This window comes from Pocillopora damicornis, chromosome 13 (genome assembly GCF_964200805.1).
Source record: "Pocillopora damicornis chromosome 13, jaPocDami1.2, whole genome shotgun sequence".
NCBI lineage: Eukaryota > Metazoa > Cnidaria > Anthozoa > Scleractinia > Pocilloporidae > Pocillopora > Pocillopora damicornis.
Window position 1 is genome coordinate 17,619,209 of NC_142682.1, and position 23,574 is coordinate 17,642,782.

The 23,574-nt window shown below is 37.1% G+C and overlaps 3 protein-coding genes and 2 long non-coding RNA genes across 5 annotated transcripts; 3 read left to right on the top strand and 2 right to left on the bottom strand.

Moving 5' to 3' along the window:
- Positions 1–841: 841 nt before the first annotated feature.
- LOC113669984 (uncharacterized) lies at positions 842–6,770 on the bottom strand. The gene is made up of 5 exons (XM_089191375.1): positions 6,533–6,770; positions 5,769–5,819; positions 4,842–5,171; positions 4,084–4,146; positions 842–2,937 (listed from the first exon to the last, which is right to left on the bottom strand). Exons 1-5 carry the CDS (start codon positions 6,636–6,638, stop codon positions 2,855–2,857), a joined length of 633 nt encoding a protein of 210 aa, XP_089047501.1. The 5' UTR covers positions 6,639–6,770; the 3' UTR covers positions 842–2,854.
- A 2,750-nt stretch (positions 6,771–9,520) lies between these two features.
- Positions 9,521–11,909, top strand: LOC113681733 (uncharacterized). The gene is made up of 2 exons (XR_003447216.2): positions 9,521–9,737; positions 10,323–11,909. It is a non-coding gene; the product is annotated as an uncharacterized LOC113681733 (long non-coding RNA).
- On the bottom strand, positions 11,372–12,957 carry LOC149035759 (uncharacterized). The gene is made up of 2 exons (XR_016182218.1): positions 12,637–12,957; positions 11,372–12,245 (listed from the first exon to the last, which is right to left on the bottom strand). It is a non-coding gene; the product is annotated as an uncharacterized LOC149035759 (long non-coding RNA).
- On the top strand, positions 12,523–16,162 carry LOC113681726 (uncharacterized). The gene is made up of 4 exons (XM_089191379.1): positions 12,523–12,808; positions 13,874–14,260; positions 14,495–14,770; positions 15,358–16,162. Exons 1-4 carry the CDS (start codon positions 12,769–12,771, stop codon positions 15,558–15,560), a joined length of 906 nt encoding a protein of 301 aa, XP_089047505.1. The 5' UTR covers positions 12,523–12,768; the 3' UTR covers positions 15,561–16,162.
- Positions 16,163–17,446: 1,284 nt separating this feature from the next.
- Positions 17,447–22,210, top strand: LOC113681728 (uncharacterized). Its single transcript, XM_027198847.2, has 5 exons — positions 17,447–17,851; positions 19,178–19,624; positions 19,714–20,043; positions 20,370–20,435; positions 21,748–22,210. The coding sequence occupies exons 1-5, from the start codon at positions 17,791–17,793 to the stop codon at positions 21,807–21,809; spliced, it is 966 nt and encodes a 321-aa protein (XP_027054648.2). The 5' UTR covers positions 17,447–17,790; the 3' UTR covers positions 21,810–22,210.
- Positions 22,211–23,574: the final 1,364 nt, after the last annotated feature.

Genomic DNA, 23,574 nt, shown 5'->3' on the forward strand with positions numbered 1-23,574 from the left:
CTGCAGTGTAAGCCTGTGCTAGGATCTAGCAGCGTATGTGGTGTCACAGCTCGACAGTATCCTCTCATCCCCTGTACACAGTGACTGAGACAAGTACTAATGCTAATCTTCCTGGACAGGTTGTTAATTCAAGAAAACTACCCCAGTGATTCACTAAGTTACCCTATTACCCTTAAGATTGATTGGCATCTAAAATCACTGCTGAACCAAACATTGTAAGGTTATGATAACAAAGGGAATGATCACAGACAAATTCTCCCTGTTAGCTCCACAGAAATATAATATACAGATCAGTATGGAGAATATTGATACCCATGATAGGGTGGAAAGGGTTAAGTTTGCCTGACTGGGTGCTGGTATCCATTTATTTTCCTGGAGGAAGGCACTGTTGCAAGAGTGTGTCTCCTTAGAATAGAACTAAAAAAAACTGGCCAATTATTGGCTAAAGCTTGAACCTTTTGACCCAGAGTCTAGCAAGGTTATTCTAGGGCCTGGGTGAATCTTGCTATTTGATCAAAGAAATGAACATTTCTTACTTTTATTAAGATGACTTCTTCCTAATCAGATAAGGGTATCTTTACACAACTTAGGAGAGAATTTCAACACATACAGTCTTCTAAGCTCATAAGTGTTAGTCTCCAAACAGTTTGGAAGTAGGTTGGATAGGTAAGGACTTGACATGGAATAATTCCAGAGCATTGGACATTAAAATAATAAATTTTACAGCTTGTGCAGGCAAGCCCTTCACTGGCTTATGAAAAAACACCCAGTGCCATCACCCCACCTCCCCTAACCAGATTAATCTTTTCAGATCTAGAATGGGCTAAAAATTGATTAAAAATTACACAAAATATGCAAAGTTCATTTTCCATTACAACTGCTTACCCTAATACCACAAACAAAATAAGAAAACATTTATCATGTCATCACAACTACAATTTCTTCTGCTAACAACACTTCTAATTGTTCTAACACATTTATCTGTATAGTTTACATCAAAAAAGCCATATTTGCATACATCAAACTTAGTGCAAGGATACTGACTTCCATTTACCTGACAACTAAAAAAGCCATTAAAATATAAAAAAATGTCCTCATTGAAACTGCTCAACAGTACTTAACAGTACTAAAACCAGTTTATTCAAGCTTTATAAGAATCTTACTTCCAGTCAATTAAAGTACAGTAGAACTCCATTAACTCAAAACATCCCACTAACTTGAACAAAATCTGATTTCCTCTGGATTTTACCCCATTTCTTAAGTCATTTACTATCGAAAAATTAACTTGAACTCCTGTTGACTCAAACTGATTTTACTTTCCCATATCTCAAATTTACTATAATGACTGTTGATTGTGCAAGCTAGAATGGGATAGTCTCTCATATAATAGAATTGGTTAAATATTAAGAACACTATACCCAAGAAAGGAAAAAATTTAATCCAGCTTATCAATTATTTCAAAACAAGATAATTGAGATTCAACACCCAGCCCCAATGGCTTGTACTATTTTGTGAAATGCAACAACATTAAACAAAACTAAACCAGGAGAGATGCAACAAAACTAAAGGAATAATTCAGATATATTTTGTATTAACTAATTTAATTTCACAAGGATTTTGCAGTATTCATTTTGCATTAGTAATTTAAGAAGATCGAGTAACTATTTTGCAAAATCAACTTATTGTCCCTTTTGCAAAATAGTATCTCTCCTAAAATTACAATTTTGCAAAATATGTTTTAATAGAGTTTAAGAAATAAGAGAAGGCCATAATCTTTGGTGATATACTAATTTGTAACGTTTAAATGTATTCTTGTGACATGAAAGAGGTCGCAATTTGTCACTGCAGGGCGAATATAGTTGATTTCGCATTTAACAGTAACTCTTCTGAAATTACAACTTTGAAAATATATCTGTATAATATCCCTTGAGGTTTGTTCTATTGATCTCACCTGGTTTTGTTTTGTTGCGTTGTACCAAATCATGACAGGACGGAAAAACGCGTGGACTGTAAGTACCTACCGTTGTCCCATACAAAGCCTTAGAAAACTTTTCTAAGGCTTTGTATGGAACAACGGGAGGTACTTACAGTGCATGCATTATCCATCCTGTCATGGAATAAGCCAGCCCTGACAACTCAAACTATTTTTCAGTTCCCTTGGGAGTCTTAAAGTTAGCAGGGTTCTAACTGTACATCCATTCTACATTCAACAAAAGTAAATAAAAAATAAATTAATAATCTGGACATACAATCCTTTGAGCCACTATAGAACAAGTCAATGCAACAAAATAATGTGAGTACTGCTTTAAAAGATAAGGTAGAAATATGATTCATCATTTTGCTATTTGTAACACTGTACATGTAATGATATTCTCAAATCCAAATCCAAAACAGCCTATTAAATTATTTCAATCTGTATTGCTTGCTGTGTCCAAATAAATTCTGTAGTAGGTATGAAGTTAATTACCTCCAATCCTACTGCCATGTTACAAAATATCCCTCCATAAATAATTTTTCAAACTTGTCTGGCGCAGACAAACATGAACACTTCACTTATAAATCTAAATGAAGTACCTATTAACAGGGTAATATTCACATTATTTGTCTTCACACAAGTGTTGAATCCAGTTTCAAGATGATACAAAATTACAATATCTTTGACTTCAAAGCAGGCAAAATATCCCTCCAAATACGATTTCTCTATCTTGTCTGGCTCACTACTAACACGTACACTTTAATTATAAATCTAGATGAAGTACCTATTAACAGGAGAATATTCACATTATAGCAAAAATAATACAACATTGCAGTATCTATGGCTTCAAAGCAGACAAAAATGAGAGAAAGAGAGGGGTTAAACCATAAACCAAACCATCAAGATAGGAACTATGATTGCAGCAGAAACAGCCCCTGTGATGACCACATCATCTGTGCCACCTGTAATTACAACAGAAGAAAAAGAAAAAGTAAAGAATGAGGAGTACAATTAATGATTTAGAAGAAGTAATAATTAAGATTGTGTAAATAATTGTGTGTTCAACTTGGTTAATTTTTTTTAAAGATATATTTAGAGAGATTCACATTAAAGAAATGCATTGCAGGTGAACTTCCAGCTAACTTAATGAGCATTACGTACTTCATGGATGCATTAATTAACAGACTGAGCGACTGACAAATTAATGGATAAATTTTCCAAGTTAAAAGCATTATTCATGAGAATTTTAAATATCTTTTGAAAACAAGAACCCAAAATTTGACATGTTCCATGTCTATTTGAAAAAAAAAATCTACTAACAGTAGCTGAGTGTATGTTTATTTATGATAGTGTAGCTGCCTCATGTTTTATAGTAGCTTAGTAGTAAACTAAGTGAAACTAAATGTGTTAACCCTTTAACTCCCAAGATCTGATTGTTAATTCTCCCCTCTGGCTGCTAAACATTTCCTTGTAACTTAGTTATGAGAATTTGATGTTAGATCAAGACAACCTGTACCTGATAAGTTTGAGAATTCTCATGATCTCTTTGCTGGATAATGTAGGGATATTATAGGGAAAAATTATATGTTAATCACTCCTGGGAGTTAAAGGGTTAATTGATTTGCATATGGACTGAAATAATCTTAGCTTCACACTCCATCTTTTTGTTAACTATTAGGTACCTAAATTAAATCCTTAATTTTTCATCCCAGCTGCATGAATGATGCCTTTTTACATTAGAACGCATATTGTTTGTAACTGTTATAGCCTATGTTACCTTTGGTTTACCTAAAATAATGAAAATGGGAAGTTTGTGGCATGTAAAAACTAAGTAAAGTAAAAAAAGAAAGAAACAGTCAAACAAGTTGTATGAGATTCTAACTGCAGTGAAACCTGCCATCAGTCAACGCATTGAGTGGGATGAATTCATAATTATATTATGATTATGTGAATTTTGTTGTCATTTTACATTTAGAACAAATCAAAGCCAGAAAAACTGTATCATAAACAGTGTGCTAATTTGTCTCACAAGAAAAGCTTTTTCAGCTAAGACACTTAGTGAATTATTATTCTTCACAAGCATTTCCTCATCACATACACCTTTTTACCTGAAGAAATCCATTCTGTGGGGCCTGAGTCTGTCTTTGTCACCTTTGTTGGCTCTGGGTTATCTGCAATGATGGAAAAGCAAGTTTGTGTCATCACTTTTTGCACATGAAGTTACAATGTAGCTGTTCACCTTTTCAGTTAAAACAGATACAAAAAGTCAAGTTGGAAGTCAATACATCTTCATTCTACCTTATAAATGTGTCTTAGTTACCCAAGGCAATGGAAGGTATTTTTTACAACATAAATGCCTCATCCTATGATCTAATTTTTTTCTCATTGCCATATATGAGCCACAATTTACTTGATTAAAAATTACACAAAATATGCAAAGTTCATTTTCCATTAAAACTGCTTAATTTTAAGTTGCACAATCACTCAATATAACTCAGGCCACTGTCAGGGCCACAGTCACTCAGCTTGCACAAACCTTAAAGACAATTTTGAAGTATTCAATAAATAGCTTCATGCAGACAAGGATACTCTCTAAATATATACCTTTAAGGCTGACTGAGATAGAAGCACATTCTAAGGAATTTTAATAATTTAAAACAACGAGGGAGGCAACCAGGATATTCTCTCCTCTAGCTGCTACACATTTCCTTGTAAATTGGTTATGAGAATTTGGTGTTTGATCATGGTAATATCTTGTACCTGATAAGTTCAAGTATTCTCACAACCCATTTTCTAGATAATTTATGCATGTTATGGGGAAAGGTTACATGTTAATCACTTCTGGGAGTTAAAAGGTTAAATTTACCTTTAGTGTAGAGCATGAAACTCTTCAAAGGTTGGTGTGTGGTACAGTTATGGTTAGGTCCTAAGCAGTATGGATATAACCTGTAAAAGCCCTCCATGGACTTGGTAACCTCTTTTAAAGTTATATTTAGAATTTTGTCTCCTGCATGTCTGAGACAGTAGTTTTCCTTGCACCGAGGCACCTTATAATAACAGTTACCACAACCATCTTCTCCTTCTCGGAGCTTGATCAAACGCGTGACAGAAGAGCCTTTATCAAGGTATAGGTAATTGGCTTTTTGATTGTCAACTGATATATTGACCATCATAGTCAGTGTTCCACCAATAGGAACTGTTGAAAAAACAATTTGAGCAGATAAGATGTCATTTTTGTCCCACAGCTATAAACTTCTCAAGTCCCTAGGCAACTAAAAACTTTGACACACTTATTGCTATTTTAACCTTAGTACATACCCAAACATAACAAAGAAGCCACCTTAAAGTTGTTAGAAAATGAGTTACTAACTTACTATTAGCAGTAGGCTGAGGACAGGTTTAGGGAATTTAGGCTTTTGACACTTTCAGTAATCAGCATGAGTTTATATTAATTCTAAATCAAAAGTGATCTTCTCTATTGGCCTTGTTTTGGCTGATAGTGTCCCTGTGAATGCATTGAAGGACTGATGGTTAACCCTTTAACTCCCACGATATCTTTAGTAATTCTCCTTACTGTCTGCCATACAGTTCTTGTGATGTTAGTTTTGAGAATTTGGTATTGAAACAACTAATAATCCTCTTACCAATATTTCTCACTTGTCTGCTTGATATTGTATTGATATCATTAGGAGAAATTCTGTCTTGGTCACTTATGGCAGTTAAATAGTTAAGAGCCAAAAGCATGCAAATCAGTTAATAGATAAACAGTATACAGAAATATATTTTCACTTACCACTACAATTTTCAACACTCAGGTTGACAGCCTGTACACATGTTGGTGCAGCTGTTAATTAAATGAAATATTGTGATTCCTAAGTCACTTGCAGTAAAAAGTATGTGCACTTTTTTTAATAAGTCGTCAAATCCAACCCTTTGGAGGGTTGTCATGATGTAAGCTACTGTAAAAGATCCTGTTGTTCCGCTTTTGAACTTCTAGTCATAAACCACAGGGTTGTGGTAGTGAAAAACATTGTACACTGCCTATCGAAGTGTCATCCGCTCTGTGAAAGGATGGCACTCCGATGGGATGCAGGTGTTTAATGCTGCAAACACAGGTGACGCGTTTCACTGCATATGCCCAATTGTGACTTTGAAAGTTATTTTAAGAATCCTGCAAACACATGACAGTAAATGCCAGCACGTGCATTTTCTCCAGACGTGAGCTTTGCATATTGATGTGCGTGACTCAGCAAAATATCACAACCACGAGGTTCTCGTGGCTCACGCGAATTCAATTTTCTACCAGCATATTCAGACCAAAATTATTGCTTTTTTTGTCTAAAGTGAACAAAAACATATACTTCAACGGAAACATGCCAACAGACTTTGTAAAGTGATAAAAAGATCACGATCTATATCGACATTTATGAATATGAATATTACGAGAGGTCGCATTCCCGCCGCGCTGTAATGTAATATTTTACATCCTTGATGCGAAAATGAAACTGACACTTTTTGAGCCGAACTAAAACTAAAATATGTTGTTGTTACACCTACCTCTGTCAATAAATATTATGAAAAATAAGATAAGCAGGTAAGACGTAATCTTCAGGCTAAATTGCATGATGAGTATAGTAAAGAAATGTCGGGCGAGTCGAAGCATGTCCCTAGATGTTACGTTACCGTTGCGTTACTCGCGATATGACTACATTATGTATTCTGAAGTTCCCGGATAAACTCGTACTCGGTTCTGTTCTAGGAGTAGTCTCTCATCCCTTCAAGGGGTAGTCTCTCATATACCGGGTTCTGAAATAACTAATAATTAACAGATAGGTGTAGCAGGAGGGTAAAGTGAGTGGGTACAGAGGATCAGTGAACAGTGGGCACAGAGGACCAGAGGAACAGAGGGCATAGAGAATTAGTAGTGCAGTGGAAAAGTAGGAACAGAGGATCATTAAACAGTGAGCATTAAGACCAGAGGAACAGTGGGCACTGCAGACCAGTGGCACAATGGGTGCAGAGGACAAGTGGAACAATGGGCACAGAGGACCAGAGGAACAATGGACACAGAGGATCAGAGGAACAGTGGGTAAAGAGGACCTGTGGAACAATGGGTACAGAGGACCTGTGGAACAATGGGTACAGAGGACCAGAGGAACAGTGAAACAGTGGGCACAGAGGACCAGTGGGTACAGAGGACCAGAGGAACAGTGGAGCAGTGGGTACAGAGGACCAGTGGGTACAGAGGACCAGTGGGTACAGAGGACCAGAGGGTATAGAGGACCAGAGGAACAGTGGGAACAGAGGGCCAGAGGACCAGTGGGTACAGAGAACCAATGGAACAGTGGGTACAGAGGGCTAGAGGAACAGTGAGATCAGAGGAACAGTGAGACCAGAGGAACAGTGGGCACAGAGGACCAGAGGAACAGTGGGTACAGAGGAACTTTTTAACAAATTCCTAGACAAGCACCCACAGAAGGCTCGACTCTGCCAGGAACGCCATATTGATTCAGAGGATGATAATACTGATTTGGCTTAGGTGAAGGAACACAAAGCTTTTGTCTATTGTAAAACTGCTTTGTCATTCTTTACATGTAGTTTAGAATCTGAGAATTTGGTGGTCAATCAGACTCAATCGATTAGTAGAGAATTTGTGTGAATTTTGAATGCTTTGGTGTTGTGAGCATTCATATTACTCCCACAAGGAGTGAAAGGGTCAAATCATAAGGTTATGGAATACCTACTAGGAAGATTTTTTGGTGAGAGGGAGCATTTATTACCCTCTGCTACCTAGACAAAATTTTCACTGAGAACTTATAGGCTCCTGTTGTAACTTTTAATTCTCTCAGGGAAATCCTGGCTACAGATTGCAATGGCACATTCAAACAATAAAGATGAGTGTCATAAAGTGATCGTTCTATAAGAAGTTACCAGCTGATATAGATAAAGAACAATGTAACGATTCTAAAGTATGTTAATTTGAAATATTCGTGGAGAAAAGTATGATTTAAGTTCTGGTTAAGGATTTTGTTATAAAAAATAGAAAGCTTTTAATTATTATATAATTTGGTTAATAATGATGAATGCCGGTAGTTTTGTTTGTGGTCAAATAAATTGCTTGTTAAATGGAAAAGGTATAGCTAAGTTGCTTTCACTAGAACAAAGGTGGCAGTTTGTAGCATCCTTATTGCTATAAGCATCCTTATTGTTATAACATATTTTACAACAAGTCTGAAAAAACTTCAACACTTAAACTTTAGGGGATTATGATGCAGTAACTAGATAAGCTTAATATTTTTCACATTTGCATAGGGAAAAAATTTTGCCCTGCACCTAAACTCAGCCTTTTAGACTTGTGACTGAAAGGAAAAAAGCACTAAATAATATTCTGACAATACAGAAACATAAGGTTCAGAGTAAGAAAATGATTCGCTACCTTATATGAATAACTTCAAATGCAGCCATAGGATTTCAACAATTTTGGGTGTCTTCTAGCACTGTCCTATCTGGTGCCTTCATGTCCTCTGTTCCCACTGCGGATAAAGACGTGAATGAAAGTGATCCTCGCAGTAATGTGCACTACTTAAGCAGTAGTGAAAATAAGGCCTGAAAAAAATTCAGGCCTGTACGGGATTTGAACCCATGACCTCTGCGATACCGGTGCAGCGCTCTACCAACTGAGCTAACAAGCCAACTGGGAGCTGGTCATGAAGTTGGTTCTAAATAAACCCGTGAAGTGATGAATAAATGGTTAACAATATATGAAAGTCATATATTTGAACTGCGGATAAAGACGTGAATGAAAGTGATCCTCGCAGTAATGTGCACTACTTAAGCAGTAGTGAAAATAAGGCCTGAAAAAAAATTCAGGCCTGTACGGGATTTGAACCCATGACCTCTGCGATACCGGTGCAGCGCTCTACCAACTGAGCTAACAAGCCAACTGGGAGCTGGTCATGAAGTTGGTTCTAAATAAACCCGTGAAGTGATGAATAAATGGTTAACAATATATGAAAGTCATATATTTGAACTGCGGATAAAGACGTGAATGAAAGTGATCCTCGCAGTAATGTGCACTACTTAAGCAGTAGTGAAAATAAGGCCTGAAAAAAAATTCAGGCCTGTACGGGATTTGAACCCATGACCTCTGCGATACCGGTGCAGCGCTCTACCAACTGAGCTAACAAGCCAACTGGGAGCTGGTCATGAAGTTGGTTCTAAATAAACCCGTGAAGTGATGAATAAATGGTTAACAATATATGAAAGTCATATATTTGAACTGCGGATAAAGACGTCTTTATCCGCAGTTCAAATATATGACTTTCATATATTGTTAACCATTTATTCATCACTTCACGGGTTTATTTAGAACCAACTTCATGACCAGCTCCCAGTTGGCTTGTTAGCTCAGTTGGTAGAGCGCTGCACCGGTATCGCAGAGGTCATGGGTTCAAATCCCGTACAGGCCTGAATTTTTTTCAGGCCTTATTTTCACTACTGCTTAAGTAGTGCACATTACTGCGAGGATCACTTTCATTCACGTCAAAAGTAACATAATTATAATATAATTATGAATTCATCCCACTCAAAGCCTTGATTGACTGCAGGTTTCACCACAGCCAGAATCTGATAAGTCTTGTGCGACTCTTTCTTTTTTTTTACTTACTATAGCATGCATGCCTCAGATGTCCCATTTTCATTATTTCAGGTAAACCAAATTCAACACAGGCTACAACAGTTACAACCAGTACAGTTTCTAAAGGTAAAAAGGCATTATTCATGCAGCTGGGATGAAAAATTAAGGATTAAATTTAGGTACCTGATGGTTAACAAAAAGACGGAGTGTGAAGCTTAAGCTCCATCATATGGAGTATAAATTAATTCAGTCCATCTACAAATTGCTTCACACATTTAGTTTCACTTAGTTTACTACTAAGCTTCTACATAACATGAGGCAGTTACATATATATCATAGATTGATATACACTCAGGTACTGTTAGAAATTTTTTTCTTGAAATAGACATTATACAAGTCAAATATTGGGTTCTTGTATTCAAAAGATATGTAGAAATTTCTCATGAATGATGCTTTTAAATTGGAAAATCCATCCATTTGTCAGTCACTCAGTCCGTTAATCAACACATGCATGAATTATGTAATGCTTATTGATTAAGCTGAAAGTTTAGCTTGAATGCATTTCTTTCATGATAATCTCTGTTAACATATCCTAATAAATTAACCAAGTTGAACACACAATTATTTATATAATCTCAATTGTTACTTCTTCTAAATCATTAGTTGTACTTGCCATTCTTTAACTTTTCTTTTTTTCTTTTGTAAGTACAGGTAGCACAAACCAAGCCGTCATCGCAGGAGTAGTTTCTGCTGCAATCGTAGTTGTCATTCTGATTGTTCTTTTAGTAGTTTTCAGGGCGCACATATTAAGATTGTATTATTTTGTATATACTAGAACACGGCGTGACTCATCCTAAATAAACTTTACAAATTGAATGTCTTGTATATGTAGTCAGAATAATTATTTCTTTTTAAGGAAAATGCAAATGTTGTTATACAGTTTCAATGAAGGTATATTTTTGTATTTTAATGACCTTTTTATTTATCAGGTGCATTGGAGTCATTATCCTCGTACTAATTATAAGTTTGATGTAAGAAAATTAAATATGGCTTTTTTTAATGTAAACTGTATACTCAGATAACTGTGTTATAACAATTAGGAGAGGTATTGTTAGCAGGAGACATTATTATAGATGTGATGATGTAATAAATGTTTTCCTGTTTTGTTTGGAAAAACCTTGCTAGACTCCAAAGGTCCAAGCTTGAGCCAGTAATTGGCCAGTTTTTTCAGTCCTATTTTAAGGAGACACACTCCTTTAACAATGCCTCTCTCACATTTTAATTTTTGAGGATTTGTCCAAGAAAATTGGGTTAAAATTCCCCTGACAATCACATTTTCTTTAATTGAATGATTCTTTGTGTGATCTATTCATGTGGACGAATTTAGCAGTCACCTCTTAGTTTTTGGTGCAGCAGAGTGTTTGGATTTTTGCTTATTATCATCATTCTATTATGTGAAAATTTTCTTGAATGACATTTGCTCACAAAAGCTGACTCTTAACCTTTAAACTCGTCCATATTTAATATCAAAACTCATGTCTTCTTCTGTTTCATATTCCCTACCCCACCCAGGCAAGGTTAAAAAATGTCCCACCTTGGAGTATGGAACAGAGGGAAGGGAGGTGTGGATGTTGAAGCTTTAAATTAATTAGTGCATAAACCGTAAGAAAGTATTTTTATTAAAAACTAGATCATTAGATTTCAATCCCCATGCCCATAGAAATCCTTTATCTTCACCCTTTGTGCAACATAAACAGATATGCATACTTATCAACTTTATTAGGCTCATTGTATGAGCAAGGGCTACCTGTAGTAGGGTTCATGACCAATTGTCAATTACAATTTTCACTATCTCACTATAAATTTACCAACTTAATTCCGTACCATTGTAAAATTTTATTCCAGAAATATTCCCATGCAATCTGTAGCAATCATACAAAGAGAATTTAATATTCTATTCAATCCAAACCATATTTATTCTAATCCTAATTAGGATGTTGTATTTGACAAAGGAAAAATTTTTACCAACCATTTGGTTGTTATACATTTTAGGCAATGTAGCCAAGTGGTTAGGGCACTGGACTTGTAATCTGGTGGTCCGGGGTTCAAGTTCAATATATTTGTAAGGTGAAATACAATGAATGTAACTGATTTTTTACTGCAAAATTACTACTAAGGCAGGGCCTTACAAAAAGCATTGAGAGCTAATGAAAATAATACAGCCTCAAAGGAAATAATTTACTACATATATAGATTTATTTATTTGTTGTTAGCATAAATAAAACAGACAAACCCTAATTAAGAAATGACGTCACATATATTCTTCCATGTCATTGGTTTGTTGAGGAACTTAGTTGCTGAAGAGTAAGGTTCATACTACAAACCAAATCTGACTGGTTTACACAGTAACTTATGTCCCAAAGAACTCGTTGAAAATGTATTTGAGATCAGAATGATTCATTCAGAAACTAAGATACCTAAGCTGTCAAGTACATTTTTCAATGGGGATGTGCTTTTCGTCATTTCTTGGTAGCAGCACAAGTACAACATTGCAATTCCTCCAATCAGGAATAAAACTGCAACAGCCCTTGCCAATAGTAACAGGGATGACAGCCTCATTTTTGTTGCCAGTTCCTAAAATTAATAAATGACATAATAACAAGTTAGTTATACCTTCATGGGATTGCCGTCCAAATGTTGACATTTAAGATGTGTTTGTGCGGTCCTGCATAACTATTGTGATGTTTACAATACACTGTGGTTGGCTGCAGCTAAATAACCAAAGAAAAAACAATTCATATACTAAGTGAACTAATAGTTACTTGGAGTTTTAGCTACTGTCACAGCTATTGGGTTGTTAGTAGTTTTATCATTTTCCGCAAGGCTTGCCGGTTAGTTCTAGAGTTACGTTATTTGTTAAGAAATTCAAATGACCTTACACGGTTAAATTTCTCGGAAACAATATCATGAAAATAGTGGCGAATATCAACAAAACATCAGATAGATAGTCAGGGCATGGACCTACTTTTCTTTTAAGTCTGAAAGTCCTCTTCTCCGAGTCTCAACCATTAAAAATAGCTGCATTGGTATCACAACTAAGAAAATCCGAGATTCCATTAAGCGGTGAATCGACCCTCCGTATCGAACGAAGGCGACGATGATTTCAGCTACTCTCATCATGTCTCTGTGGCTCCCAGGTAGGTTTAAGAACACAGTGTTGACATTGTCAGTAATCAAACGATTCCTTTATTCTTTTCTTTTTTTTCATCGTGACCTTCTACAACAATGCAACTCATCTCACCATTTAAATGAAGCCGACGATCGGATAAACGCACAAACCCGGAAGTGCCTCTTCGTCATACCACTTTAAATTAGGAAATTAAGTCTAAACCGGAATTATGTACATTTGTAGCCTGATTTTAACACCGGAAACAATATTTAAAGCAATTGATGCTTAACACAGACAAAAAAAGGTTTTTTCGTTCTAGATTAACTGCTTAAGGTGAAAGTGAAAGTAATCATCAATAAGAGAGAATTTAATGTTTGGTGTACGGAAGATATATTAAGACTTACTAGATTTAACAAAGTCTAAATTAGAATGAAAACATTTCGAATTTCCAGACCTGAAAGCAAGGATTTTGCGACCCAACAGAGAAATCTGAAAAACAGGATCGGCAAACGGTTGGTTTAAGAAAGAGATGACCACGAACTATATTTTTGAAGCGGCTGAAGACACTGCTTGTGGAAGACCTTTCATAAATAATTAAATGACCGTATGTTTTGCAATGTAGTCGCTACCGGTTTATTCTAAAAAATATTCAAAAGCTAAAGAGCGACATCTGAACTACGATTTTTGATAAATATTCAGGTGATTTATTTCCGAGAAAGAACAAGACAAAGAGAAAGGCCATTGTTTAGGTTCAGTCTGTGCATAAATAAATCGACAGTGTTTCAGTACACGAATGGAAAATAAGGAATCTAGAATTATGGAAATGAAATACGCGGAAACAACAAATCGTTAACACGCACCTAGAGGACATTTGCATTTGATCAGTCTACTTGTCAAACTAATACATTATTAGCTTTTTAAAAAACTTCTAGAGCAATTCCGTTACAGGGAAAAAGTACGGAAGGAGTTCTTCGGTCTTTGGTCAATGGAGAGATTTGACAACTTAGCTTACGAAGTCGCTTCTGATTCTGCATTTAGGCAATAATAACCATTCTATTGTTTTTCTTTTCCATTTCTTTCCACGATTTAACAGTATTTTGCCAAGGAGGGCATCCTAAAATTGTTTCTAGACCAAGTGATCCCCTGATTGCTCGTAGCGAAGACAAAGCTACGCTTAATTGGACGCTTGGGTTGCTTCCCTCAGAGACGTGGAATAGTAGCATATTTGAAGTGGTGTTTGGAATCTGGAAAGATCCAGGATTCCTGAAAACAAAACTATTGGTCATCGATAGACATGGTGAGGTACTGATAAGACCAAACTACGAAAAGAAAATTAGCTGCGACTTTAACATGTCCAAGCTTCAAGTTGCATTCACACTCCATGGTTTAACCATGAAGGATGAGAATCACTATTGTCTTCAGGTTGAGCTTGGCCTTCATCAGCCTCCTTTGACGGATCCTGTGATGCTTCTTCTTGAGGGTAATAAATTTGTTACATTTCATTTGTGGAGGAATGCCACAGACCCGGAAGCGGGGGTACTTGGGCAAATATGTTCTGAGCATGTGCCTCTGGCCACTCAGAGCCCCTTGCCCATAGTCTTTCAGTGGCCAATTATGGACCCCATCTTAGCCACTTTTAAGAAAATGTGATGGCTTTCCTTCTTTGACTTTCACTTCTGATTTAGTAAAACCTTATTCTCAAATATCTAAACAGATCCTCCTAAGATAACCAGTCCCAAACAGGAAAACTTTTCCGTGAACGTTGGGGACAGCTTGCGAATAAACAGCCAAGCAAAGGGTCTTCCTACACCAACCATAACATGGACGAAACAAGGGAGAACTGTTGGTAATGATACATTGGTTCTCAATCGAGTAACGCCAAACGACAGCGGAGTCTACCTGTGCAGCGCTCACAACCAGGCTGGTGAAGATCATAAGGAGATTGTGGTTACGGTTTTGGAGCATAATTATGGATCACAAAAGCTAACAGGTTTTAACAATTTGTTTGTCGAAATAAATACCCATGAACTAGATTGCTAATGCATATTCTTATGTTGGTGACTGAATTTTCATTTCCAGAGCATTTCCATCGGCGCGCTCTGTGTTAAACGATTTGAAAATTACAAACACTCCCTCACTAGTAACCGAATGGAATCATTACCTATTCAAGGAGTTAGTTTCTCTGATATTTTTTAAGCTAAGGATCTCTTTCGCACAAGTCATGATATCGACCATATCAATGTCCCTGTAATCTTAAGCAGTCCACGTTACTCTAACAAGGTCCCACAATTTGATATCTTCTCCTGATATCGATCATCGGTTCGATTAGCTTATTTATACATTAAAAAAAAAAAGTTTTCAATTTTATATTTTCTGAATTGGCCAAGCCGCTCATTCACAAGTTAATTACAGACAGACTGATAACCGAGGTGGTCTCCCCTGGCCTCTCCTCTAGTCTTTGAGGTCTCTTGTTGTTGAATTTGTATAAGTATTACTTCTGAAGCTGCTCAGAAATAATGACGACGATTATAATGATAATCATCCTTCCTGCTAAAGTGCTTTCTAACTTTTTTCTAGTTCCTCATATGCCAACACAAACATCACATGATAGAGGAAGTCCTGTGTGGTTATTTCCAGTAGTCATGGGTGTGTCAGTTTTTTTAATAGCTGCAGTGGTTATCTTTCGCTTACGTGGGCGCCACTGCAAAAGGAACCTCGCTTATAAGCAGCATATTGATGAGAAAGCTTCAGGTGAGCATTCCGAAACTGCCAAGATCTAGCCTAGAGTCGATGAGTAGGCTGCGGATTGGTGACTGAACAGTATACCTTGATCATACTCTATCATGGAATGCATCATTAGCTGGTATACCGAAATAGTAACGAAAGCAGTGATACAATTTCTCCAATTTTTTCTCTTTCTCAACTTCCTGCCGGTTTCTGCTCCTAAGCCTCTAAATTGTCTCCACTGACCCGATAGTTCTGGTAAGTTAGGAATAAAACTTGCGTTATTGTAGTACACTATAAGCGTGCTTTAAAATGATTGCTAAGGAAAAATAGAAAACTTTAAAACAGATCGATTCATGTTATTGACGGGACAAAATTTTCTCATCGAGAAAATGAGAAATGAGTTGCTTTGACAAAAATCGTCTACTAGTCTTTGAACAACATTCTAACGCACCCATTTGATGAGTGCATCGGTACTCAAAATCCTTTGTTTTACAACGTTAGTTCAGAACACAACCCAATCACTGAAAAATTTCCAAGAACTTGCAACTGAATTGTTTGCTACCTTAATTGGCATGGAAAGGCTTCGTAGGAGAGAACTTTTAAGAATTAAAACCTGTAATCTGGCCTAATGTTGGTAAATAAAGCAAGAATACAATTTTCTGCGTTACATGTATAGATATATACATATTTTTTTTCCAACAGCAACACTTTTAAACAACACGTTTCCTTGTATCCAAGAGTTATAGAACAAGATATCATAAAATGCAAAAGATTTGCCTTTTTAGTAAGGGCGATTGTACCAAACGGTCGACAATGAATTCCGTAAAAAACTATCAAAGCAGTTTAATCATTTCTTTTAGAAATGTTTATAAGTTCAATCCTGTCGTTTCAGTGAACAATCTCGAAAACGGAAAGAGCCTTCGAGCTTAAATCAATAAAGGAAGCTACATGCAGGGTGAATTACAATATGATTTGGCCCGACAACCAACCCTCGTAGTAATCTCCATTTTAATTTATAAACACTACTAAGATAAACTTTTTCATCTAGTTTGGTTTGCTTTTAGCTTTTGCTATAAATACAGGATAAGAGTCGCATACGGTTCAGAAGAATGCGGCAGCATTTACCTGTTGGTGAGAGAATCATAAAAGTGTACGAAGCCTTACCAAAAACACATCAAAATTCGCTGAAGAGACGCCAAAATAAGTTTTAACCCTTTAACTCCCAGGAGTGATCAAGACGGAATTACTCCTTACAATATCAATACAATATAAACCAGATAAGTGATGAAAACAAAGAAAAATATCAATTTGGGGACAATGAGTCGATCCAATACTAAATTATTTGAACTAACATTGTAAGAATTGTATGGTTGACGGTAAGGAGAGTAAGAACTTTTAAGAACTTTTCTGTCTCCATCTAAATCAAGCTCCAGCTGCTTAACCCTTTAACACCTACGAGTGACCAAGACAGAATCTCTCCTTACAATATCAACACAAAATCAAGCAGACGAGTAAGGAGAAAGTAAAAGAAGGGAGACTACAAGTTGATCCAATGCCAAATTCTCAAAATTGAAATGATTAGTAGTTTATGGCAGACAGTAGGGAGAATTCCTTAGACATCTTGGGAGTTAAGGGAGTTAACAATCACAGGTAGACAGGATGCTTTATGAAGAGAGACACTTCTCAGAATTTCATTGTTGACGTGTCACGCCATGAAGGCCCAACAGAGCGGGCTTCCCTGCAATCAAAACTTTTCTAAGAATCACATCTGACAATATCAAGTGATCTTAAAAATTATGCTTGTCTTTTGATAGACAAAATACCCAAATTTGTACATACTATAAAATCGATATGTTGTCCCCTTTGAATTATGGGGACAGTACGGTTGTCAGAAATTAAATATTGACCAAACTTCCGCGGAAAACTTCATGCAAACCTCTTAAGACTCTTCGATTCCTTGTTTCTGCCGACATTCCGAGCGATTCTAGGATCTCGGCTCTTAATTCAGTTGGTTCAAGATTCTACGGTTTCAAGGACCTGCTAAGACATAGCGATTTCACTGTACCCTGAAGTACGGTTATTTCGTAAAGTAGAACATCGACACGATTCCTCAGTTGAACTGATTAAATTTCTTAACAGACATCTGATACTCTTAAGATGTTTACAGGGCATTCCCGGAAACCCAAGAAAATGCACTGTCATGGTCGTGGATTTTTATTACAATAGCGCATGGATGATGCAATTCAATGAAAAAGCTAACTCGACATATGTATAGTGGCTGTCATGGATTTACGTTTGCGCCAAGTTTCCTTCGGCAGTTTTTGCATGGTGACATTGCTTCAAGGTAAGTTATAATGCTGGCAGCATGTACGAGGAGATGATAACGTTAGTAAGTAAAATAGAATCTATAAAGCTTTGAAATTGAAGAGTGAAATCGGAAAGTGATGCTCCGAATATGTTAAGGTTCGAAGCGCTGCGTTGAAAACTTACCACACAATTGTTAGAAATATTTTAAATGACTCATCGTTCGCTACTGAGTTAGAAGATATTTCTGAAGGCATCCACGGTCATTGATTTTCAAGAGCTTCCTGCTTTTCTCGGAAATATCATATATGATACGAGCAACAAATAAAACGACTGCGAACGAGACTAAAGTAACCCAGCTCAAAGGCATTGAGCGAAGCAGAACCAAGGAAAACGTCGAGGAGAAAATTGTTAAATACTTTCTGAAGAATTTGACGAGTGGCCGAATGGGTTTCACGTCTCTAGCGGCGTCAAACCCGATAATTTTAGCTGATGTTGTCAACAGGATTAATTCCTGACGTTTCCTCGAGTTTGTCCCTCAATGAGCGCAGACTCATTTCCCGAACAGCGGCTGGTAATCGAAGGATAAGAAATGTACAAAGCTAGATTTTTTTCTTATTAAATCTTTTGTTTCACCACGCTGTCAGTTAAGTCCCCTGTATAACTTAATGACCTCATTTCAATCAGAAACGGTTTTAAATTTGAAATTGTTTGATGCATACTCGGGATTTGAGTCACAAATTTTCACTTGTTAGCAAGGGTATTCACACCAAAACGTAGTGATGAGATTGGAGGACGTATTTCTCGAGAAGAAAAAACCTCAACAATCGATGGAAACAGATTTAATGGATCCAAAATTTTTTGAAAAAAAAGAAGAAAAAAGAAAAAAGAAAAAAACAAGCAAAGAACGGTTACCCGTCGATATGAACTTGATCGCATCGAAAAGAGGATTTGGTGGCCAAGCATAATGGGTTAACATGATGGTGCTATTTCGCGACATAGTGGATCACCACGGAAATTTGATGATCGTCTGGTAAATGAAAAGCATTAACATCGGTGTGCTGGGTTGGAAAAAGGGAACTGTTGATTATGGAAAAGAGTAATTGACATGAGTTGTAAATCAGAGAAGGTGCCAATAAAATTGTTGACCATTTGAGTAGAGAGTGAGTTGAAAAAATATGTTTTAAGAAAAATCAAGACAATTTAAACTAGTCGTTTACAGGTCATGATTGCTCAGCGATAAACGAGTCGCATTAAAGTTTTCATAACTTACACAAATATTACACCTGAATTGATTGTTCTATTAATTAATTATTAATCATTTGATTTTGTATTTTCTCATTTCCTTGATTTTTATTTTTAATAGTGGCTGGTAGTATAAGCTTCACAGGGGACATACCAGACCGTACAATAAATGCCAAACTAGATGACGATGTCGCTCTGGGCTGGAGCTTCTCATTCAACGATTTGGGAGGCAATCCAGTTGGCCCATTTGGTGCTCCAGACGTGTATGAAATCAGCTTTGGCATTTATAAATCTATACATGGCGAAACTTTCTTGAGCGAGAAACTTGTTGTTGTCGATAGTAGTGGAAAGTTCAGTGTTCAAGCTGGATTTGATAGAAAAATGGATTGGAGCCACTCAAAATACAAATTAACATTCATTCTGAAAAACATTGCTATCCAAGATCAGGGAATGTACGGAGTGAATGTTGAGCTTGGCTTGAGTCAGCTGCCGCTCAAGGATTCTGTGATTGTTATCATACCAGGACTCTCGTACGTGGTTCAAAATGGCAGCTCGATTGTCCGTAAAGGTAAGGCAAATTAATTCAGTGATATCCTTAACCCTATAAAACTAGTGAAATGTAGACTTCAAAATTCTGATATTTTTATTTTTTTTTAGAGTCAGCCTACATAATGGAACCTTTTGAACTATCGTTTACAAGATCGGAACACGACCGAACTGCTGACCGTATCAAGTACACACTCAAAAAAGATAACACAAGCATTTTCATCATTGGAAAGAACAGAGAAGATAACAAGTTCAGTTGCTCTCATTATGTTACTCCAAAACCTACACCCTGTTCTGATGATTCCTTCTCAGTGAACGAAACTTACGTTTCTTTCAAACTAAGAAATGTTACCCTTCAAGATGCTGGTCGATACCTGTGTATAAAGTATTCATCGGGGCTCTACAATACAAAATTCGAGGAAATCGATCTTAATGTACAAGGTAACGTAAGCAAGTATGTTTGAATGATTTACTGACATTACAGCCAGCCCATCTTTAACCAGAGCTGAAGTTAAGAAAGACCATGAATTTTCTTTCATTTGTTCTTTTGAAATTTGTTGATTACTTGCTCAACTTAATCCGTGATAAGTTTAGCTGCTCCAGGTGCAACCCTTTGAGTTTGCTGGTAGGGCCTGACAAAATATAAAAAAGAAAAAAAATTTCTCACCCATGCGCTGTTTTAAAATCAGTTTATCTTAGGAAATTTCCAGCGTGCTGATTTCAACTTGTCATTAATCTTTGCCATCTTCTTTTATGTCTTCTATTAGAGAGACCAACTGTAGAAATAATTGACGATGAAACATCAGCTCCCAGGGCAAAAAGCAGTTATTCCAGTAAGTACCGAGCCCTTCCAGTAAAAGAGTCCACAAAATGTGTCGATAGGAAATTAGAGTAAGAAAAGATAGAGTCATAATATAAAGTATGCACAGAAGGGCACGGTTAAATGTAGAGTGGTGTTGTAAAGTGGTAAATGCATTGTCGTCGAGAAGGCCCTTATTATCAACTCTTCGGCACGAGCTCGTGGGAAATTATGAGACTTTGAGCTACGTGAAACGGCGATCCAGACTCCCAGTAAACCATTCCCCGACTCGTCTCCAATCTTCACGCGGGCAGAGAAACGCGCGTCCCGCAGCGCTAATAACGAGAGCCTACTCGCAGGCTGGTAAGTTCAAGGACTTCGGAGGAAGTATGGGCCTGAAGTTGCATGGAGTGGTTGGATTAAATTTGAAAATGATTGTAACGATGTGGAGTGGAATGTGCGTAGTGCAGCACGAGCCTTGTGTCATACGTTGAGGGACTGAACGTGGCTTATGGTGTACTCTATGTGGTGTTCAAGAGGAGCAAAGTACTCGGAGAGTCGTCAGCTACAGTGACTTACGTAGGATTGACTTGTTGTAGTCTGTACTAGTACATTGTACAATATAGCTAGCTTGTTTTAGGTGAGAAGGGGTTTTATTTGGTGTGGAATGGCATGAATTAATCTGGATGGGGATGAAGTGTAAACTGTGTGTGAGTGATGAAGAGTGCTGTAGAGTAACACCAGATTGTGAGTAATGGAATTAAGTTGTCGAATGTGTTAGATTGCTGTGGGAAAAGAGTCCGATGGCAATGTTAGGCTTTGAGTGCACAGAAGTAGTGCCGAGTTGCTCAGAGGATCGTCCGTAGGTACGTGGTACTGGCGTAGAATAATGTGGCGAGAGTAGTACTGTATAGGATGAAGTCGTAATTAAGGAATTACAAGAGCGGGTTGCAGTATGCTCAGGTGTGTAATGGCAGGAAAGGACTGAAACAGCCAGAAAAATGCACAGCAAGAGAATATCAGTTCAGGCCTTATTTTACAAGTTAGCGCTTAGCCATTATGTAGGTGCTGAATTTCAGATAAAGTGAAGTGCGATGGAGAAGCGAGACAAAATGTAGAATATCTAGGACTGAGAATAATTTGCTTCACTGTAATTTATACTGTTGTGATTGTATTGCTGCTGAATTAAAAAAAAAGAAAGAAAGAAAGAAAAACGCTAACATTTTGAAATAGTGTGAGGTGAAATTTTAGGCTATACAAATTAGGAAATGCAAAAAAAATTTTTTTGTGTTAGTTTTGATTCCCTCAATTAATTAAAGTCACTTATACATTTCATTCTTTTTCAGGTATTTTGCCTATATGTCAAGTATTGGCAGCAATATTGATCTTACAAGCACTGCTCGTCTAGAAGACACACCCTTCACCAAGGACGGGGGAAGCAGTGAACATCAGCTTTACAAAATGATTTTAAAAAAACAGTTTTATAAAAACATGTTATGACCCCCCATCCCCTCCCCCCCTCCTAACCCCTGCTTCGTGCTTTGGGTTTGAAAATATGAAGCTTGTCTGGCTTGAATGGGGAATTTGAACCAGAAGTGTCGGGTCTTTCTACCGGAATACACGTGTCACCTCTTTAGATATGGAGTTGTTTAAGCTGATTAGTTCCCTCTCGCGAGCGATCGGCCAGAAGAAAATGTTTACAAAGTCCAGGTTTTAAAGTTTGGTTAATGTGCAGAAAGTTACTGTCGTTGACTTTGCCCTGAAAAAATTGGATGTGGCATTTGAATAAAGCAATCTCCAGAACTTCAATGGTCCGTGGGTTTGGCGGGGGATGTTGAAGCTTCGCATTATTATGGCTTACCGGTGGTTTCGCTCGAGTAGCTTCAGCCAAGGATTCTAACACAAACTCATCTTGTGAAAATGCAGAAGAAATTATCATCTGTCGTGGCAAAGAAAAGCGTTGACTAACTCTTTAGAGAAAGGGACAGAAAATATGCAGGACGTCTTTCACAAAAAAAAGAAACAAAACAAAACAAAAAGATCACAAGATAGACCATTGCGCAAAAGATACATTCCGGAAATTGTTCATGTAGCTCGGGTGAAGAGTCCACATGGATCCTCCATCTTCCTTGCCTATGATGTCACTTTGAAAAAAAAAAACTCTAAATCAGAAATTAATGATTAATACTGGATGCCCTTGATAATATGTCTAAACTCAGTCACGTAAAAGTACTTGGCCTTTTCACGCATCACGAATAATATCCAAAATCCTTTCACGTTCACGTGAAATTCAAGACGATCACGTTTCAAATTCAAAATAAAAGCCAGATCACCAATTCAAATTTTCACTCTTTCTAACCTATTTTAAAGTTCCAAATCCTCCGAGTCTGGCTCTTCTTTAATCACGATTGACGAATCAAAAAAATTTAAAACACGATTCGCGTGAAAAAAAGTCTCCCAATCACGCTTACGTTAAAATTTTCGACTGGTTTGCCTTACGTGACGTAAGGTCAAAGTCCCGTATACTTTTTACTACTCCAGTTTCAGGGGACTGTCACTTTGACATTACATCACGCAACAGAATTTGTAAGCCCAAGCAGTCGATCATTATTAACACAGACGTTTTATATGTCATCTGATCATCTAAAGTACGCTTAACAGAAGATAAAGGGACCCATCCCGCTTTTTTCCCGGAGGTTTAGGAGCTGTACACAGGCTCAACCACAGGCGGCCCAAGCTCCAGCTGTGAGATGATCATCTTGCGCAATAACAGTAATAGCGAAATTATGAGAGTTTGTATGGGAATATTTACGATCGCTCTATGGAATAAAAAAATGCATCAAATTCTTATTAAAAATACCTCACCTTACTTCCATAGCGTATCAATTGTTATCTGACAGCTTACTTTGATGAAAAGAACCCATTTTAGCTAATTGTCCATTTCGAGGTTTTTAACTCACATAAGAAAAGCCCAAGGCTGAACACTCCATTTCCGAACGCCCGATCCCAGAAGCGAAAAATCCCAGCGAAAAATGACCGGGCGGCCACAAATCCAACGCAGAATCCAAGCACATAAACTTTAGTTTCATTTCAATTCAATACAAACTCAGTCTTCCCTATACAACCGAAGCTAAGCCGCAGTTTGCTTCCAAAATTCCAGTTTATATGTTTCT

What these genes read in the sequence shown, in the direction of transcription:
- LOC113669984 (XM_089191375.1), bottom strand. Translation starts at nt 6,638, where the DNA reads ATGCTTCGACTCGCCCGACATTTCTTTACTATACTCATCATGCAATTT. An exon ending in CATAATATTTATTGACAGAG is followed by an intron (nt 5,820 to 6,532) that starts GTAGGTGTAACA and finishes TTTAATTAACAG; the next exon opens with CTGCACCAACATGTGTACAG. An exon ending in CACAGAATGGATTTCTTCAG is followed by an intron (nt 2,938 to 4,083) that starts GTAAAAAGGTGT and finishes TTGTAATTACAG; the next exon opens with GTGGCACAGATGATGTGGTC.
- LOC113681726 (XM_089191379.1), top strand. Translation starts at nt 12,769, where the DNA reads ATGATTTCAGCTACTCTCATCATGTCTCTGTGGCTCCCAG. An exon ending in CATGTCTCTGTGGCTCCCAG is followed by an intron (nt 12,809 to 13,873) that starts GTAGGTTTAAGA and finishes ACGATTTAACAG; the next exon opens with TATTTTGCCAAGGAGGGCAT. An exon ending in TGGATCACAAAAGCTAACAG is followed by an intron (nt 14,771 to 15,357) that starts GTTTTAACAATT and finishes ACTTTTTTCTAG; the next exon opens with TTCCTCATATGCCAACACAA.
- LOC113681728 (XM_027198847.2), top strand. Translation starts at nt 17,791, where the DNA reads ATGGATTTACGTTTGCGCCAAGTTTCCTTCGGCAGTTTTTGCATGGTG. An exon ending in CATGGTGACATTGCTTCAAG is followed by an intron (nt 17,852 to 19,177) that starts GTAAGTTATAAT and finishes TATTTTTAATAG; the next exon opens with TGGCTGGTAGTATAAGCTTC. An exon ending in AATCGATCTTAATGTACAAG is followed by an intron (nt 20,044 to 20,369) that starts GTAACGTAAGCA and finishes GTCTTCTATTAG; the next exon opens with AGAGACCAACTGTAGAAATA.